The following is a 20,564-nucleotide window of genomic DNA, read 5'->3' on the forward strand; positions in this document are numbered from 1 at the left end:
TTTCACAGTGCTTGAAGTGCAATGAAGAGGTGATGTCATATTCTTCTGAAAAAGAAATGGGATGGTACCTTCCTTTAATTATTAGTCTATTCTGGAATCTACGCATGTTTAATGAAAGCAAGGGAACGAAAATATGCTCCAGCTTTTGGAATAGTTAATAACTTTACATTTTTCAACTCGCATTTCTTTACTAGACTTGAAAGCTGGTAGTTTCCTCTATTAAGAAGGTAATGTAAGAGTATCAGATGGAATAGATAATACTGTTCCTTCAAAAGAGTCCCCAAACTAAGTAGTTTGTTGTGCTCAATTCTGTTATTCAAAGCAATGTGAAAATTCCGTGGAAATTCATACAGGTTTATTTATCCAGTAGAAACTAATTCTATTATTGACTTCCAGGCTGCTCCTTAGAAAATTTTTCAATAGAGGTAAAATACATTCCCATTAGTTTTCTGTTACCTGCTATGTAAAAATTTTAGATTTTTGTATAAGCAAATTATATAATTGTAATGCTTTATTACTGACGGTTATTTACATAGTGTTTAAGGCACAATAAAAAATAAATTACAATACAAAAGTTCTCTTTAAGTAGAAGACACTGAACAATGGGGCTGTATTAACCCTTGAGCATTTAACCAAGACGCAGAAACCAGAAGTTTTGCTGGAAACACCTTCCATGAGTTTTTAACTACCTCTTTACTCTTTATCCAGGCCATCTGTTTGAAGAAATATCCAGTTACTATATTTTCAAAGGTTGAATATAGAGGAAATAAAAGAAAATGTGAATGAAAGCTAATATGGACTTTAAATCTGATTTTTAGTTTCAAAACTGGGTACTGAAACTACCTTTTTAGAGAGCATAAAAAGCAAAATGAGACAGGTATGAGAAGCATTTCAAGTTCATAAGTAAATTATACCAGGGTGAGGAGTTTTTTTTTTTTTTTTCCCAGTATTGGGGGGGAAAAATCAAAGTTCATCATCTTTAAATACAAATAAACTGCTTTGAAATTCCAGTTTGTTAAAAGAAATAATATCTTCAGCCTAGTTGGTGAAAACAAAGTATCAAGCTGTCTTAAAAAATAAATAAAAGAAAGAAAAAATGTAACCTCTTCCAGTTCTCAGAGCTTTGGGTAACACTAGAGAAAATTATCACCACTTAGGTTGATTTTTTTTCATTACCCCTAAATTTTAAAATTGTAATATACTACTTCAGAATCCTTCTGTTTAACTTCGTAATGATTCCAGTCTACAAATGAGCATAGATTTTGCTCTGTTGTTATAAATAATTGAATTGGAAGTGGGGAATATAGTAATCTAAACAGTCATTCACTGCTCGTGAAAAATCAGAGCTGTTGATCACTAATCAGAGCACAGAAAAAAGGTGACAAGCGTTTCATCCTGAGGTGGCATTAGTCAATCTATTAGCATTGGTGTCACCTTCGCTAGTTACTCTGTGGTTTTGGCTTGTGCTACTGTAAACCCTAGGTCAACTGACCAAAAACAAACAAAAACAAAACCCTGCCATCTAGGGTATTGAAAGAAATTCAATAAAATAAGATGTGTCTCATACTTAAGGAGAGTCATAAAAATCAAACTGTTCTTTAACAGTTTGAATTTAGGATTTTCTGTTAATTAATCAAAACTGTTGAGAGAATTAGCTCACCTTTTAATCGAGCAGGTGAGAAGGAAAGAATAAACATGTTAACTTTAGTAGCTAAAATGCTGCTCTAAAGAAATTAATATATCAAAGTAAACATAATAGTTTGGTTTTTATCTCATTTGAGCCAATATATGTGAATATAAATCATAATCCTCAAGGAGTGTTTAAGGGCAAAAATATAGCTTCTTAGTATATAAAACCTAGTGAGCATTTGAAAAATATTTGCACTCTGAAATTAAATAAAACCTTAGTAACAGAGCTGTTTGTGAGTCTGATGGTATTTACTCAAGAAGGGCCCTATGCTGGCTCCAGAGGAACGTTGCTGGTCTAGGTGGTTATATACTGCAGTGTTGGTTGGAAGGCAGGTCACAACTGAAAAAGCCAAAGAAAAGCTTCCATTAACTCCAGCTTATCTTAGGGTTCTTGTTCTGGGAAATCTTCAGCTTCCTGAAATACAAAGCAGAAGTTTAAATGGATAATGCATTTGGCAAGAGTACAATAGGAATACCTGACATGAATACATATATATTACTAGATCTATTTTCCATTGTGAAGAAAAATATTCTTAAGTATATTTGTCCCCCCTAATTTAACTGAAAAAAAAATTTCCTGATCTTTATTACATAGTTCTCAGGTTCAGTGTCCTTAATTCATAATCCCTGCCTTGCATAGACCCTTGGATGATCCATAGCTGCTTACTCACATATATACATTCTGTCTCTCTGTCTCCCCACAACCCCTTTATAATAAAGAAAATCAAGTATACAGAAAAGCAAAGAAGTCAGTGTGTGGAATATACGCTCACTTAATTGTATAGCTATAAATTGTACCTGCTATAAATAACATATATGGAGGGGGTTAGAAATGGCAACCAACTCCAGTATTCTTGCCTGGAGAATCCCATGGACGGAGGAACTTTGTGGGCTACAGTCCACGGGTTGCAAAGAGTCGGACACGGCTGAGCGACTTCACTTCACTTCACTTCACTTCAGAGTTTTTAAAACAAATTACTGACATTTTACCCCTAAGTACTCCAATATGCATTTTTAAAATATGTATGTCTTCCTGGGTAAGCACAATATCTTTAATATACATAATAATTAATGATAATGCTCTAATATTATCCATATTGACATTTTTCATATTAAGACTTTCCCAATTGTACCCCCAACTCTTTTTACAACTAGTATCCATCCAGTCAAAAGTCATACACTGTACTTGATTGTATCACTCCCTTAAATTTCTTTTAATCTTAAACAGCCTCTGTCTTTATTTTCCATGCCCCTGACTTAGAAAATCTGCTTGATTTTAAAAATAGCCCTTGGTAAAAATCTCTGTGATACCAAATTTTTTTCCTAGGTTTACAATAGAATCATTTTTCTCCATACTCTGTTTTTATAAATTCTTGTGAACTTTCCCTGGAGCTTTAGGCTGTAAAATTGTGGCTCTTTTTGCAAATGATAATAGTGGGCTGACTTCAGGGAATAGAAATTATAATCATATTAAAATAAATCAACCTACCTTTTAAGCCTAATAAACCTAAAAACTGGAAAAACAAAATTACACACCACTAAAATTAGGTTCATAGTCCCAAAAACTAAATGAGAGGAGTTGAAATCAGTTCCAAAGAATACAAAAGTTCTCTTGTCAAAATGTCAAGCATATCTATTGAGTCACTCTCTTAACTGCCATGATTAGTTTACAAGAAAAGAGTGAATATTAATTCTTTCATTAAAAAAAATTTACTTACATATTGAAAGTTAATTTATTATTGGAGGTGGTAAATATAACCCCAAAGTTTCAAATAATCATAGAATTTTCAGCTTTAATGATAGGAGGTTCTAGCTTTCTAGTCCTTTGCACAAAACACACTCAAAGAGGAAGCCATCCATAACACAAGAAAAGACTTTTATCTCTCTGCCCAGCTCCTCTCATTTTATACAGGAAACACTGAACAATCATATCATCTAGGAGATCTACAGTAGAGATGAGACGTGCAAGTAAGCTAAGGAAAGAAATCAACCCAATTGTGAAACTTACCATGTAAGAATGTTAGTCTGTGTATTCTAAAGAAACAGAAGCCTTTTTTTCCTGGTTGAGCTTTTCTTCTTCTTTTCTGTAACATAGAAGCAGAAACCACTGTCAGGAGAACAAGACTAGGAACAAGGGAGGCAAATCTGTATGTAAAGATTCAGGTTAGATATATATTCCCCCAAATTTGGGTAAGAATTATATGCACCTGGGAATAGATCAGGCTTACAGAGCACTAAACCACTAGTACTGTCTAACTAATAATACTCATGCCTCCACATGACCCTGGGTATGTGGATTTAGACACTTTTCAGAATATTGCTAGAGGGAAATATCACTTGGGAACTCCAGGTATTTAAAACAGATACTTTAGTTTAGCATTAGTATTCTACTTCTAATTCTACTTCTTATTCAAAAAAGAAAAAAGCATAAAATCAAAACCAAAACAAAGACAAAAAAAGACTGACCTAGAAATCATGTTTATCAATTGTATTCTATTCAAATCAACTCAGAGTTGGATTCATTAAGCTCTTTAAAAATCAGTTCTGTTTACTGTAGTAAATATTTCTTGAGGGAAAGAAACAAATGATGCTGAGACAGCTGAAAAAAATTACGACTGTGAGAGAATGAATTTGGACTCCTACTTCACACCATGTATGAGAATTAACTGAAAATGAATCAAAAAATAATAATAATAAAAGAATCAAAGGCCTAAATATAAGAACTAAACTGTAAAACTCTTAGACGAAAACAGGCATAAATCTTTTTGACCTTGGATTAAACCATGGTTTCTTAGTATGACACCAACACAAACAACAAAAGAAAAAAGATAAACTGGAATTCTTCAAATTTAAAACTTTTGTGCTGCAGAGGCCATCAATCACAATAATGGAAAGGCAACCCACAGAATGAGAAAAAATAATTGCCAATCCTTTATTTAACAAGGTGCTCTTGTATACTCCAAAATATATAAAGACCTTAAAAACTTAACAGTAAAAAGACAAATACCCTAATTTGGAAATGGTTTCAAATATTCAAAAATTCAAATATTTAACATATTTGAATAATATCTTTCCAAATTAGATGTTAAAATAGCCAACAAACACATGGAAAGATGCCCGACATCATTAGTCATTGCTGCTGCTACTGCTAAGTCGCTTCAGTCGTGTCCAACTCTGTGAGACCCCATAGACAGCAGCCCACCAGGCTCCCCTGTCCCTGGGATTCTCCAGACAAGAACACTGGAGTGGGTTGCCATTTCCTTTTCTAATGCATGACAGTGAAAATTGAAAGTGAAGTCGCTCAGTCATGTCTGACTCTTGGCGACCCCATGGATTGCAGCCTACCAGGCTCTTCTGTCCATGGGATTTTCCAGGCAAGAGTACTGGAGTGGGCTGCCATTGCATTAGTCGTTAGAAAAATACAAATCAAAACCTTAATGAGATACCACTTCATACACACTAGATGGCTATAATCAAAAGGACAGACAGAAGGTAACATAGAGTTACTATGCTGCTAAGTCGCTTCAGTTGTGTCCAACTCTGTGCGACCCCATAGATGGCAGCCCACCAGGCTCCCCCGTCCCTGGGATTCTCCAGACAAGAACACTGGAGTGGGTTGCCATTTCCTTCTCCAATGCATGAAAGTGAAAAGTCAAAGTGAAGTCGCTCAGTCATAGCGACTAGTAGCAACCCCATGGACTGCAGCCTACCAGGCTCCTCTGTCCATGGGATTTTCCAGGCAAGAGTGCTGGAGTGGGGTGCCATTGCCTTCTCCAGAGTTACTATATATCCCAGTGATTCCACTCCTATTTATATACTCCAGAAAATTGGAAAACATATGCCTACACAGAAACTTGTAGATGAATATTCATAGTAGCATTAATCCTAATAGTCAAAAAGTGGGGAAATTTTAAATGTCCATCAATTGAATGAAATAACAAAATGTGGGGACTTCCCTAGTGGCTCAGTGGTTAAGAATTTTCCTTCCAATGAAGGGGACATGGGTTCAACCCCCGGTTGGGGAACTAAGATGCCCCATGCCCTGGGGCAACTAAGCCTATGTGCCCTGCAACTAGAGAAGACTTTCATACTGTGAGGAAAGTTCCTATGTGCCACAACTAATACCTGACACAGCCAAATAAATTTAAAAATAAATACTTTTTTAAAATGTGGTATATGTATACGATGGAATATAATGCAGCCACAAAAAGGAATGACATACTATAACGTGGTTTAACCTTGAAAGCATTATACTAAGTCAAAGAAGCCAGACACAAAAGGCTACATATTTTTTTAAATAATAAAAAAATAAAATTTTTTTCAAATTACAAAAATATAATTTTTTTTAAAGGTCACAAGTTATATGATTCTCTTTACATGAAATGTCCAGAACAGGCAAATCCATACAGACAGAAAGCAGATTGATTAGTAGCTGTCAGGGGCAGGTGGGAGAGGAAGATAGGGAGTGATAGCTAAAAGGTATGGAGTTTCTTTTGGAGGTGATGAAAATGTTCTGGAATTAGCGTTAATGGTTACACAACTTTGTGAACATTAAATAATGAATTTTATTATATGTAAATTTTATCTAAAATATATATATATATTTATTTATAGTGTACCTTACATCAGCATGGCTGACTTCCCTAGGCACTGATTCAGAGGCTCTGCTGACAGCCCAGTGGTTCTTAGAAATGTATGCTTTACATTAAAAGGAAGGAATATCCTAGAAAAGCTTTACATAAGCAAATTTTTGTATATCAAATCCTACATAGTAAAGAAAGCCTATGATGAAATCTTCCCTAAAATTAAGAAACTAAACACCCCAGAGGAAACAAACTTACGGCTACCAAGCCAGAAAGGGTGGGGGAGGAGTAAGTTAGGAGTTTGGAACTAACATATACACACTATTATAAAATAGTGAACCAACAAGGACCTACTGTATAGCACAGGGAAACATACTCAATATTTTGTAATAACCTATAATGGAATTGAGTCTGGAAAAGAATATATATATATATATATGTGTGTAAATAATTGAATCACTTTATTGTACACCTGAAACTAACACAACAGTGTAAATCAACTGTATTTTGACACAGAAAAAGCTAAATTTACTAATTCACATCCTAATTTATCCATCCTGTGAATTTGAATTCTGTATGAGATTTACCCAAAAGAAAGGGCATTTGTTCAAGAATGATTATAAAATACCAACAGTTGCCATAAAACAGTGTTAGAAGACTTTTCCAGAACTGCCCAGCCTTACGATTTTATCTCCACCACTTTATGTGCTCTTTCAGCCCGTCGCTTTTTCCGGAAATGCTGGAAGAGGACCACCACAATTACTATTATGACCATCAGTGCACAGGCGGAGCCAATGGCCAAAGCCAGGAAGTGGATCTCAGAGAAGCGTACTGTAAGGAGAAAAGATCAAGTTGGGATTCTGAAAAGGAGGACTGTGATGAAATCTAAAGATATAATAGGGGTGTGTTTTCACCCTTAAATGAAATATTCCTTTCTTCTACCATATTAACTGTGTAAACTGGTAGCAATAGGAAAGCCATGCAGACTTCTTTAGTGGTTCTCAAACTATGGTCCTAGGAGGAGCAGCTACAGAATGACTTGAGAACTTCAAAAGGCGAGTTCCATCAGGCCCCACCCTAGATCTACCCAATTACAGGTGGGGCCCAGCAACCTGTTTTAACTTGTTCTCCAGGTGATTCTGATGCATGCAAAAAATTTGAGAATCACTGGGGCAGGTAACCTAGCTAATGGGGTAAGGTTATTGCTGACCTCATCAAATCCAGTGTTTATTTCTCCCTGAATCCTTCTTACCTCTGTCATTCAGTCAGCCATTTATTCAGGTTTATTAAGAGTTTATTATGTCCTAGCACTTTGGTGGAAATACAAAGCCAGAAAAGACATTACTTTCAAGGAACTGATGCCCACAGGAAAGAGAGGCAAGTAACTGTAGTCTAGTGGATCAATGATGTATGAGGGAACCCAGAGGGAAGTGAAGCGAAGTCGCTCAGTCGTGTCTGACTCTTTGCGACCCCATGGGCTGTATCCTACCAGGCTCCTCTGTCCATGGGATTTTCCAGGCAATAGTCCTGGAGTGGATTGCCATTTCCTTCTCCAGGGGATCTTCCCAACCCAGGGATCGAACCCTGGTCTCCCACATTGTAGACAGACGCTTTACCATCTGAGCCACCAGGAAAGTCCAACCCAGAGGGAAGGGTCCCTAAACAAGGTTAGAGACTGTGAAGTCTGAATCTCTTGATTTTGAGCTTGATTTCTGATTTAAATTTCAAAACACCTACAGAGCTAGAAAGGACATTAGCGAATATCTAGCCCAGGGGTTTCCGAGCCTCAAGTCGGTAAAGGAAGAGGGCGGGGGCAGGGAGGGGGAGCGGTGAAGGAGAACAAACCCACGAAATCCATGTCAGATTGTGTGCCTTGTTTGTGGTAAACAGCTTATAGCTTTCGTGAGGTCCTCAGAGTAGTCATCCTAGTATGTTTAAGACCCGTGGGTTCTTATCTACCTGTTCGTTTGGCAAAGAGGAAACTGAGATCCAAAGACATTACATTACTTCTTTCAACACTTAGATGACTTCTCCAAGGTCACACAGCTCTCTATTGATAGGGCCTTGAAGGATAATGCTAGGACTGAAAGGAATTCATACCATTTTATAGGCTTTTATGTTTGGATAGTAACATGTTGGTTAAGAGAATACACCAACGACAGCTAGGTTAAAATACCAGCTCCTATGTGACTTGGGTAGCCTCAGTTTCTTCAGTGTATAAAGTAGAGATAACAATACTCATTTCTTGAGTTCTTATAAAAAAATAAAGTTGCTTATGTAAATTGTTCCACACTGTGCCTGCACATAATACTTTCAATATATGTTAGCTATTATAATTTTCAGTACAATTCAGACTTTGGGGAGTTTTACTTTTATTATGTCATTTTATCCTCATCATAATCTTAGCTCTATTAGTCTCACTTTACAGAAGAAAAAAAATTTATTTACAGCTGATAAACTGTAGCAGTGACTCAGACCCAAATTTACAACTCTTAAGTTTTGTGGTCTTTTATTTTTGTTATCTGGCAGTTTTCCAGGTTGTCCTTTCTAGGCCTGCAGGCAATACAGTGCATTAGATGGAGCACAGTTTTGGAGATAGAGATGCTTGGGTTTGAGTTCTGAGTGACTCCAATTATCTGCTCCATGACTTTGGACAAGTGACTTAACCTGTATGAGCGCTGGTTTCCTCGTTAGTAAGATGGGGGGAAGGAAGCACTAAGAGCACAGTGGATTGACATGTGTAAAGATTAGACCGAGGACAAAGAGACTGGAGGGCATCGCCAACTCAGCGAGCATGAGCTTGAGCAAACCCCGGGAGATGGTGAAGGACAGGGAAGCCTGGCATGCTGCAGTCCATGGGGTCGCTGCAGTCCATGGGGTTGCAAAGAGTTGGACATGACTTAGCACTGAACAACAACAAAGATTAGATGTGTTACATAAATCTCCTAGCATTACGAGAAGGGCTCGATAAACAATAGGTACCATTATTGCTATCTACTTCCAACAGTGAGTGTGAGAATGAGATGGTACATGTCAAGCACTTTGGACAGCGAGTAGGTACTCAATCTTGTGACTAGATGAGTGGATGAATGGACTTATTGTTAGCCTTTTATCAGAGAGTTGCTTCCTCTCCCTTTCATGATCTCAATGCCATTTTTGTAACCGGTTCCCTAGGTCCCTTTGCCTGATTTTCTGTTTCTTTCCACAGCCAAACAAAGCCTTTCTCTTCTTACCCCAGGACTCTTCACTCTTCCTCTGCAATCTCCAGATCCAAAGAGTTGGTCCTCCTCTCTACTCTTTCAGCCATCACAAAACTTTGCCCTTCTGTTTCCTACAAGCTCTCATACTTTCCCAAAACACTTGTCTCTGCGTCACCTACCGGTCTGCACGACGCTGAGCTGGATCTCCCCGATCAGCCCATCAACGTCAGGCGGGTTCTTCACCTGACAGGTGTATGTCCCGTTGTCATCAAACTGCAGCTTCCAGAGGAGGATGGAGACATCATACCGCTCAGGGTTCCCATCCCAGACCACTCGGTCCTTGAAGCGCCCACTCATGGGTTTGAAGGGATCCACATGGTAGTAGAAAACCTAGAGAGGAGTCACGCCAGAGGTTTTACTCGGCACCTGGGCAGGGAGACGGGTGGCAGGAGCAGAAGAGAAACAGCAGGGCCGTCCCCGGCGGCCCAGGGGTTGAGGCTTCACCTTCCAGTGCACGGGTGTGGGTGTGATCCCTGGTCAGGGAGCTAAGTTCCCACGTGCCTTGTGGCCAAAACACCAAAACAATAAGGCAGAAACAATATTGGAGCACATCCAATAAAGACTTTTTAAATGGTCCACATCAAAAAGAAAAATCTTCAAAAGAGAAACATCAGCAAGCCTGACTGTCCGGTCTGCAGCTCTCCTGCAACAACCTCTTGCTTTCCCCTTCACCAGCCTCTCAGTTCTGTCTCTGTGCCAAGAATCGTTCCCCAGCTTTACCCTGTGCTTATCGCCAAGAAAAATACAAAAGGGCCAGGAGAAATGGACTGGCTTATTTTTCTAATCCAGGGCCCCAAACTTACAAACTGCTCAGGGCCCCCATCTCGAGGACGGAAATTCCAGGTCACCGTGAGAGCATCACCCACTGGGGCAAAGCTGGAGAAAGTGCATTTTAACCGAATATCTGTCCCATTGACAGCCTCCAGCACACGGGGAGTGTAAATTTCCACAGCTGCTATTGGCCAAAGAGCTGCAATGGAAAAAAGGCAATGCAGGGTTAATAGGAGATGTGTCTTAAGAGAATTTCTGCTGACACTACCAAAATAAAGGTCTGAGTAGGGCATCCAACAGATCTGAGATGCCCCAGCTCTCACTCAAACTCAGCTTCACCCGCCGCGTATTCCTACCTACATGTAACCTTGACCCTCCCATTCCTTTAACAACTAAAAATAGCACCCAGTAAACTTTACTTAGCAGTCACATTTCTCTAAAACAGGATACCCTAGCCTCATGGTACCCACTTTAAAACTGCTCTAACAAACTATAAGCATTGGAAAATAAGATTGAAGGCAGAAACAAAAAAAACTAATCAAAACATGAATTAGACCTCTGTTCAGATTAACTATAATACATTATGTGTATCATGGTCCCCTAGCAGTAAGTTTTCCAGAAAGGGTCCTTGTTAAGTGAATTTCCTACTATTCCTAGTCTTCTGCAAAAAAACGGAATTAATCATCCCCAGACAATTTAGCTTGCTTGTACGGCTGGAACCTTTATACCACATAGCGTTTTTTTAGCATGATATTTACATTTAGTGTGTGCATGCTGGGGCAGTTAGCAAGCCACAGTGGGTCTTTCTCCTTAACCAGCTCCGCTTTCCCAATGCTGTCCAGGGTCTCAGACAGAAATCCAAGAGCCGGGTTCTGCCTGTAGTGGGAGGTGGAGAGCAGCCACCAAAAAAAGGAGTGTAACCTGAGATTAGAAAACCCTCTCTGTGCCCCAATCACTGGCAACCAGAAAACACCTAAACCTGTTTTTCCAAAAGCAGTTCCCCCGAAACAACCCCCCACTTCAGTTTCATTAAAGTTAACACTAAAGCAAAATGTAACTGTGGCTCAGGCTCCAGTAAAAGACTCTTGCAATTTCTGGGACAATGAGCTAACTTTATAGGGTAGGCAGTGGAGGAAATGCTCAGAAAAGCCCGTGAGCTCTTACCTGTGAGCTGTAAGCCAAGGAGAAAACGCACAGCACGCGTAGGGCTCTTGCCATACATGAGGGAAACCCAGCCCTGGCCCCAGAGACCAGACCGGGCAGACCAAGCACGCCAGCACCCTGCCAAGGCCACTCCTGGTGGAGAGAGCACCTCGGCGTTTTTCCGGAGAAAGGAGTCTGTCGCCTCACCTGTGGGAACCTGAGCACCCGTGCCTGTGAGTCATTCCCGCTCTGCCAGTGCACTCTGCTGGAATGAAAGGTGGGGCTTCAGCTCGCAACACCCTCCTCCCCTCCTTCCTTGCCTCCCTTCCACCCTCCGCGCTACAGACACGTCTACACAAAGTCCCAGACTCTTCAGGTCTATCTTTTCAGCTCATCTGGACCCTGGCCTCTGGATGGCCTCAGAAACAGCCAGAGGAGGTGGTGCCTGTCTGAAAGGTCCCAGGCTGCTTTGGGTCTGGCCCACACACACACATTTTTTTAAAAAACAGGTTTTAAGCTTGCCTAAGAAGTGAATGTTGAACTTATCTGCAGTGATTTCACTTATCAAAGCACCGCCCTCAGGCCACAGTAGCCTGAACTGGATTACCACCTCCAAAATAATCAGAATTCCTTAGGACCCTCTGTATTCAAAAAGTCCTAGAGTTTGTATACTTGATTTTAACCAAATGTTACCACAAGGATCCCTGTGCTTTTTCTAGCTGGTAGATTTCCCCTGAAAACCCCATTCCCTCCACACCCCTGCCCCATCTAAAACAGACTGACCAAAATAAATCTGTGTTTAATGACCCTTTATGTTTGAAGGATTTAAAGAGGAATCACGTGCTATCTCAAGACACTTTGCAAAGTGCTTTCATTGACACGACCCTGCCCTGAAGTGTTCCCATTTCACCAGTGAAGACAGACACTAAAAACCCAGAGGTGATTTATTTGCGCAACCAATAGGTAGCAGAACTGGAACTTGTTTTGACTCTTTTTTTGTTTTTGGCCACACAGCATGCGGGATCTTAGTTCCCCAGGGATCGAACCCCTGCCCCCTGCAGCAGAAGTGTATGCCTGTTAACCCCTCGACTGCCAGGGAAGTTCTCTTTTTTTACTCAGTCTAGTGCTCTTTCCACAAAAATCATAGCTCATGTGAGCAATCAGACAGAGGATCCTCAAGGAAAAGCTTTTCCTAATACCTTTTTTGTACTTCAGGTTTTATTTGCCATTTTGGGGTCAGCCAACTGTCTGAGAAATCTGAATAGCTGAAGATTTGAAATGAGACAAGATGTCTCCTTGTCTGGAAGGATGATGGGTAATTGTTACAAATTAGTGAAGCTGTATGGAAACTCAGTAAAAGGAGGATGAAGGTTACCCATGCAATTAAGACATAATCTCTCACTGCCCTGGGTCCAGGGTTTAATCCCTGAGCGGGGAACTAAGATCCCACAATCCGTGTGGCACGGCCAAAAAGAAAAGAAGCAGGCTTGACTGGTAATCTAACCCAGAACAGAAGAAATAAATTGCTATCCCTGGATTAGCGATCTAGAAACTCAAGTGATTCATAAAATCTCCCAGTGAAACCGCAGAACAAAGAAGTTTCTAGGACCTGGAGGAAGGGGCCGGCTGACTAGAAAAAATAAAACAGCATAAAGAGGGAAGCAAAGAGAAAATTCCACCGAGAGGTAGACTACAAAAGAAAAAAGCAAAAGAGAGAAAAGCAGCAGGAGAAAGATGGGTCATTAAAAAAGTTAACAACAACCAAAATAGCCCCCATCAGAACTGAGAAACCAGGGACTCCACACGTGAAGAGGCATGGCGCCCCATGAGTGAGTGTCCTAGGAAGAGTGTTCCTGAACACAGGATGTTTGGCTCCTTTGTCAACCTCTAGGTCAGAAATCACACACGCAGTCAGTAGTCAACCTCAAATCAGAATGCTGGGGAAACATTTTAAATGGTGATAGGATAAAAGAGCCTTTCTGGCATGCAGGTCCAAAGAGTTCAGCTCCAGGAGCTGGAAAGAAAAGCAGTTAAGGAAACTTGAGCCTTGGCTGGCTTTCAACTTGCAGGGCAGTCCAGCCCTAAAGGAAGGAGAGGAGAAGCCTAAGGTTTTGAAGTCTGCCACAAACTGCAAATTTTTGGTGAGAGGTAGAGTTACCACTGCCTGGAAAATCCCATGGACGGAGGAGCCTGTTAGGCTGCAGTCCATGAGGTTGCTAAGAGTCGGACACAACTGAGCGACTTCACTTTGACTTTTCACTTTCATGCATTGGAGAAGGAAATGGCAACCCACTCCAGTATTCTTGCCTGGAGAATCCCAGGGACGGTGGAGCCTGGTGGGCTGCCATCTATGGGGTCGCACAGAATCAGACACAACTGAAGCGACTTAGCAGCAGCAGCAGCAGCAGAGTTACCACAAGGCTCAGGGGATGCAGCAAACAGCAGCAGGAGGGGAATCAGGGCAGGAAGAGCTGAACAAACTGTTATCAGGAGGGAAGACTCCTCCTCCCCACCCTTCCCTAGGTAGCCAGGCGCCCTTTGAGCAGGCAGACAGCGCTGCTCTGGAAGTTAGCCGCTGCCCAGAGCCCATTCCTCCTCAGCAGAGTTAAAGATCCTGGCGGGGTGCCCAACAACGCCCAATTCCTTCCAGTTAACAGCAGAGTCACCTGGTTCCCCTCCCTGGGTGGGGAGGGGAGAGGCCAAGGGCTGGACTTGCTAAATAGAGAGAACACTAAAGAAAAAGGAGGCCTGTCCCTAAGAGTCCCCAGGGTGCCATTCAGCAGGACTCTGATCAGAGATGGAGGCATCTGGGTGAGGCCTTAGTTACAGTTTGTATCTGGGCAAGTGAGAGAAAAAGAAGAGGACTTCTGGAGATTGAGAGGAAGAGAAATGGACTCCCCTGGTGGCCCAGTGGATAGGAGTCTGCCTGCCAATGCAGGGGACACAGGTTCAATTCCTGATCCTGGAAGATTCCACATGCCGTGGAGCAACGAAGTCCACATGCCACAACTACTGAGCCCACACTCTAGAGCCTGTGCTCTGCACAAGAGAAGCACCACCACAAGAAGAAGCCCCTGCTCATCACAGTTAGAGAAAGCCCGCGTGCAGCAACAAAGACCCAGTGAAACAAAAAAACAGTTAAAAAGGAAGAAAAGTGAAGTTTTCAGAGACATCACTTTGTCTATTTAAACTTCTCCAGAGAAAAATTCTGATTGTCATTAAAATTTTACAGTGTACTAAGTTTTGAAAGCACCCCATCTATCACTCCCCCTACACATTCCCTAAAAATATTTCTCCCCCCCCCCCAAATTCACTTACTTATATTGAAGAAGGCAATGGCAACCCACTCCAGTACTCTTGCCTGGAAAATCCCATGGATGGAGGAGCCTGGTAGGCTGCAGGCCATGGGGTTGCTAAGAGTCGGACGTGATTGAGCGACTTCACTTTGACTTTTCACTTTCATGCACTGGAAAAGGAAATGGCAACCCACTCCAGTGTTCTTGCCTGGAGAATCCCAGGGACAGGGGAGCCTGGTGGGCTGCCGACTATGGGGTTGCATAGAGTCAGACACGACTTCATTTGGCTATACCTGGGTCTTTTGAACTGTGATATTGGAGAAGAATCTTGAGAGTCCCTTGGACTGCAAGGAGATCCAACCAGTCCATCCTAAAGGAGATCAGTCCTGGGTGTTCATTGGAAGGACTGATGCTGAAGCTGAAACTCCAATACTTTGGCCACCTGATGTGAAGAGGTGACTCATTTGAAAAGACCCCTGATGCTGGGAAAGATTGAGGGCAGGAGGAGAAGGGGACAACAGAGGATGAGATGGTTGGATGGCATCACAGACTCGATGGACATGAGTTTGGATGAACTCCAGAAGTTGGTGATGGACAGGGAGGCCTGGCGTGCTGAGATTCATGGGGTCGCAAAGAGTCAGACACGACTGAGCCACTGAACTGAACTGAACTGATACCTGGGTCTTAGTTGTGTGGCATGTGGAATCTAGTTCCCCAACTGGTGTCAAACCCAGGCCCCCTGCATTAGGAGCCCAGACTCTTAGCCACTGGACTGCTAGGGAAGTCCCTCCTAAAAATATTTCCAGTGGATACCTAGGCTCTGGTCAGGAGGAAACTCACTGGGGACTCAGAAGACAAAAAGGTTAATTGACCCATATCAGTATGTGTAAAATTTGTTATCTTAGCATCCTAGGAAAAAAATTTTTTTTTCACTACAAGATGAAAATAACATTCTGTGAAACAAGGGAAACAGATAATTTAGCTCTTAGGGTGATTCAAATAAAGTATTTATTTACTCAAAAGTTTTGGTCCATATGTCTTTCTTACTAGAAAAGCTTTATGAAATTTTTATTACTGTGTTGCTAGGCTAGAAACACAAAGTGGAATTAGACATTTCTGCCTGGGTCTGGGGCAGGGAGGAATCAGTCTGAAGAGGATTGAAAGGTGGAGGGTGGATGTAAACAAGTAATCACCATTTTTGTGACTTTTGACCCAGCCCTAAAAGGATGAATAGAGAGAAGAAGCAGATGAGTGGAATGTGGTATCCACAGGGTTGTTGTTTCTTCCCTGGTGGCTCAGAGGTTAAAGCGTCTGCCTGGAATTCAGGAGACCCAGGTTCGATCCCCGGGTCGGGAAGATCCCAGGAGAAGGAAATGGCAACCAACTCCAGTACTCTGGAGAATCCCATGGAGGGAGGAGCCTGGTAGGCTACAGTCCTTGGGGTCCCAAAGAGTCGGACATGACTGAGTGACTTCACTTTCACTTTCAGACGCTAAGTCGTGTCTTTGCAACCCCATGGACTGTAGCCCACCAGGCTCCTCTGTCCCTGGGATTTCCCAGGCCAGAATACTGGAGTGGGTTGCCATTCCTTCTCCAGGGAATCTTACTGACCTAGAGATTGAACCCCAGACTCCTGCATTGCAGGCAGAAGACCTTCTAAACCAGAAAAAGTTAAAAAAAAAAAAAAAAAGGAAAAGGAAAAGGAGCTGTAGATTGGATTTGCTGGTTAGGGAAGGCTAGAAGTCCGAGTCTTCAGAAAACAAGTAAAAAGTTTACCTTTCATTGTGGCTCCTAGGCCAGGGGCCTATGAGACAGTTGGTAGAGGATGTGCTGGTTGATGACTCAAAGCCTTGCCTTCTTACTTTTTTCTTACTTAGTTCAGTTCAGTCACTCAGTCGTGTCCGACTCTTTGCGACCCCATGAATCGCAGCATGCCAGGCCTCCCTGTCCATCACCAGCCCCGGAGTTCCAGCCATCTCATCCTCTGTCATCACCTTCTCCTCCTGCCTCCAATCCCTCCCAGCATCAGAGTCTTTTCCAATGAATCAACTCTTTCCATGAGGTGGCCAAAGTACTGCAGTTTCAGCTTTAGCATCATTCCCTCCAAAGAAATCCCAGGGCTGATCTCCTTTAAACTGGACTGGTTGAATCTCCTTGCAGTCCAAGGGACTCTCAAGAGTCTTCTCCAACACCACAGTTGAAAAGCATCAATTCTTTGGTGCTCAGCTTTCTTACAGTCCAACTCTCACATCCATACATGACCACTGGAAAAACCATAGCCTTGACTAGGCAGGCCTTTGTTGGCAAAGTAATGTCTCTGCTTTTGAATATGCTATCTAGGTTGGTCATAACTTTTCTTCCAAGGAGTAAGCGTCTTTTAATTTCATGGCTGCCGTCAACATCTGCAGTGATTTTGGAGCCCCCCAAAAATGAAGTCTGATGCTGTTTCCACTGTTTCCCCATCTATTTCCCATGAAGTGATGGGACCAGATGCCATGGTCTTCATTTTCTGAATGTTGAGCTTTAAGCCAACTTTTTCACTCTCCTCTTTCACTTTCATCAAGAGGCTTTTTAGTTCCTCTTCACTTTCTGCCATAAGCGTGGTATCATCTGCATATCTGAGGTTATTGATATTTCTCCCAGCAATCTTGATTCCAGCTTGTGCTTCTTCCAGCCCAGCGTTTCTCATGATGTACTCTGCATAGAAGTTAAATAAGCACGGTGACAATATACAGCCTTGAAGTACTCCTTTTCCTATTTGGAACCAGTCTGTTTTTCCATGTCCAGTTCTAACTGTTGCTTCCTGACCTGCATATAGGTTTCTCAAGAGGCAGGTCAGGTGGTCTGTATTCCCATCTCTTTCAGAATTTTCCACAGTTTATCGTGATGCACACAGTCAAAGGCTTTGGAATAGTCAATAAAGCAGAAATAGATGTTTTCCTGGAACTCTCTTGCTTTTTCCATGATCCAGTGGATGTTGGCAATTTGATCTCTGGTTCCTCTTCCTTTTCTAAAACCAGCTTGTACATCAGGAAGTTCACGGTTCACGTATTGCCGAAGCCTAGCTTGGAGAATTTTGAGCATTACTTTACTAGTGTGTGAGCTGAGTGCAATTGTGCAGTAGTTTGAGCATTTTTGGCATTGCCTTTCTTTGGGATTGGAATATAAACTGACCTTTTCCAGTCTTACGGCCACTGCTGAGTTTTCCAAATTTGCTGACATATTGAGTGCAGCACTTTCACAGCATCATCTTTTAGGATTTGAAACAGCTCAACTGGGATTCCATCACCTCCACTTGCTTTGTTCATAGTAATGCTTTCTAAGGCCCACTTGACTTCACATTCCAGGTTGTCTGGCTCTAGGTGAGTGATCACACCATCGTGATTATCTTGGTCGTGAAGATCTTTTTGTACAGTTCTTCTGTGTATTCTTGCCACCTCTTCTTAATATCTTCTGCTTCTGTTATGTCCATATCATTTCTGTCCTTTATTGTGCCCATCTTTGCATGAAATGTTCCCTTGGTATCTCTAATTTTCTTGAAGAGATCTCTAGTCTTCCATTCTGTTGTTTTCCTCTATTTCTTTGCATTGATTGCTGAGGAAGGCTTTCTTATCTCTTCTTGCTATTCTTTGGAACTCTGCATTCAGATGCTTATATCTTTCCTTTTCTCCTTTGCTTTTCTCTTCTTTTCACAGCTATTTGTAAGGCCTCCCCAGACAGCCATTTTGCTTTTTTGCATTTCTTTTCCATGGGGATGGTCTCTCAAAGATGAGAGAGGATGTCAAAGTCCTAGATGAGAGGTGGGCTCTCAGCCCAAGGGAGACATGTGTTCGCTTGGGTCCTCCTCCTTGCCTCAAATTTCCTACAGATGGTCCAGGGCAAGTTGGGATCTGAAACTGAGCTCTACTTAGTAAAACCGTGGGCAGGAATGCGCTCCTGTCTCTCCGTCTTTTGGCAGCTGATGTGAACACTTCCCCAGTAAAACCTCAGACTCTTTTCTTAATTATACAGGAGGCATCATAATCTAGTTAATCAGCCCAAGGAAGAGACTCTGAAGTTTAACCCTTCATATTGTAGAGAGACATTAGATGGATTTGCACAGAGCTGGATAGACGGGGTGTTTTTAAGATAACCTTGAAGAGTCTCCCAGGAAGATAAAGAATCCTCAATGGATGTATCTGCCTATCTCCCTGTTAATCATATGCACCACATTTAACTAACTGAGGACAATTTACATTTGTATAGTGTTTATTGATGAATTCAGTATCTCTTGTTTACCAGGACCAATTTTCATCCTTAAGAAAAGAAATAGCCACTTCCTTCTTCTTTTCTTCTGTTTCACTAGAATCATGAGACAGAGGAGCTGGAGTCCTGATCCAACCTTGGCCACTTACTAGCTGTGTGACCTTGGGCAGATATTTAATTCTCTGTGCCTCAATTATCTTACATGAGAAATGAGAATAATAATTTCTTCCCCATACGCTTGCTGTAAGAATCAGATGAAATGCTATATTTAAGTAAAGCTCTATGCTCAGTTCCCATAGAAATGTACACTCAGTAGATTTAGTTGTTTGTGGTTATACTTAGTTGGCTTTTGAAAGCTGTTCCCAGGACCATGTTGAAAAGAGGTCTAGCAGTCTTTTGTTTCTTTTTTAGCTGTGCTGGGTCTTGCTGCAGGCATGCTTTCTCTAGCCGTGGCAAGTGGGGGCTACTTCCTAGCCGTGAAGTGCGGGCTTCTCATTACAGTGGCTTCTCTTGTTGCAGAGCACTGGCTCTAGGCGCATGGGCTTCAGTAGTTGTGGTGCTGGGGCTTAGTTTTCCCAAGGCATGTGGGATCTGCCCAGGCCAGGGATTGAACCCATGCCCCCTATGTTGGCAGGTGGATTCTTAACCACTGGACCACAAAGGTGAAGTCCAAAAGGTCTAGCAGTTTCTCATAAAGCTAAGCTTCATATAAAGCTTGTAAGGCTTGGAGAACCGCGCTCTGAAAAGAACATTTAGGGGCAGTCTCTAGTGGACTGACAAAGTTTATTATCTAATTGTGTAGTTTTATAATTTTTAGGGAATAGAGCATAAGACAGACTTGCACGTAGCCATTTTAGATAAACATCAAAGCATTTAAGCATAAAATACAGTTCCCACCGCCCAAGCCATAACATAGCTTTGGCGAAACTCTAAAGGGAGTCTTCTCAAGAAACAACAGTCCTTGATCCCAGAAACAGGTGGTCAGAAGGAAGCCTTTGAATGCCTCAAGGCTGGGCGTATAACCCCTTGTTAACCCTTTGTTATGTTTGTTTCGGCTTTCAACCTTTGTCGTGAGTGGAGCAAATACATTTTCAGTATTTGCTTAAAACCTTCCAGCTCCTCCACATTTTTTCTTTTCTTTTTTTTTTTTTTACAAGAGAAATGGGGCCCGTCAGGCTTTTTTTTTTTTTTTTTTTACAAGAGAATCTTTTCTTTTTTTAAGAGCAGGGACTGCTGCAGCCATGGTTATTTTTATTTTTGAGCGGCGGTGGCTTGAGCACAGAACGTTTGGAATTTTATAAGAACAATAACAAACAATAAACAGATCAGCGCATAAGAAGCCATCATATGGGGTACCCAATTTTTTGGGTTTAGAAAGGAAGTATTAGCGGATAGTGTATCATAGAAGTCAGTGTTATATCACATAGGGGGAATGTTGTTGAGGGTAGACGTGATATGTATTTGTTGATCTGTTTGAGCTTGTCGGGCCCAGAGATCATGAGAATCTTTTTTTTTAAAGAAGTAATGAAATTATGATTTTGAATAGAATTATATAATGCCATTTTAGAAACTTTACC

General features: G+C 41.6%; 1 protein-coding gene and 1 long non-coding RNA gene across 5 annotated transcripts in view; one reads left to right on the plus strand and one right to left on the minus strand.

Annotated features, from left to right (window-relative positions):
- Positions 1 to 20,564, plus strand: part of LOC121816631 (uncharacterized) — a 55,021-nt gene that overhangs the window by 905 nt on the left and 33,552 nt on the right. For all 4 annotated transcript variants that reach the window (XR_009596592.1, XR_009596591.1, XR_006056275.2 and 1 more), the window contains exon 2: positions 6,990 to 7,174. This is a non-coding gene — a long non-coding RNA (uncharacterized LOC121816631). The remainder of the gene's footprint in view (positions 1 to 6,989; positions 7,175 to 20,564) is intronic.
- On the minus strand, positions 478 to 11,639 carry MPZL2 (myelin protein zero like 2). Its single transcript, XM_004016067.6, has 6 exons — positions 11,468 to 11,639; positions 10,336 to 10,502; positions 9,652 to 9,862; positions 6,956 to 7,103; positions 3,698 to 3,773; positions 478 to 2,104 (listed from the first exon to the last, which is right to left on the minus strand). The coding sequence occupies exons 1-5, from the start codon at positions 11,523 to 11,525 to the stop codon at positions 3,710 to 3,712; spliced, it is 648 nt and encodes a 215-aa protein (XP_004016116.1). The 5' UTR covers positions 11,526 to 11,639; the 3' UTR covers positions 478 to 2,104; positions 3,698 to 3,709.

This window comes from Ovis aries, chromosome 15 (genome assembly GCF_016772045.2).
Source record: "Ovis aries strain OAR_USU_Benz2616 breed Rambouillet chromosome 15, ARS-UI_Ramb_v3.0, whole genome shotgun sequence".
In the NCBI taxonomy this organism is placed as follows: Eukaryota; Metazoa; Chordata; class Mammalia; order Artiodactyla; family Bovidae; genus Ovis; species Ovis aries.

What these genes read in the sequence shown, in the direction of transcription:
- MPZL2 (XM_004016067.6), bottom strand. Translation starts at nt 11,525, where the DNA reads ATGTATGGCAAGAGCCCTACGCGTGCTGTGCGTTTTCTCCTTGGCTTA. An exon ending in GCTCAGCGTCGTGCAGACCG is followed by an intron (nt 7,104 to 9,651) that starts GTAGGTGACGCA and finishes TTCTCCTTACAG; the next exon opens with TACGCTTCTCTGAGATCCAC. An exon ending in AAAGTGGTGGAGATAAAATC is followed by an intron (nt 3,774 to 6,955) that starts GTAAGGCTGGGC and finishes TCTATGTTACAG; the next exon opens with AAAAGAAGAAGAAAAGCTCA.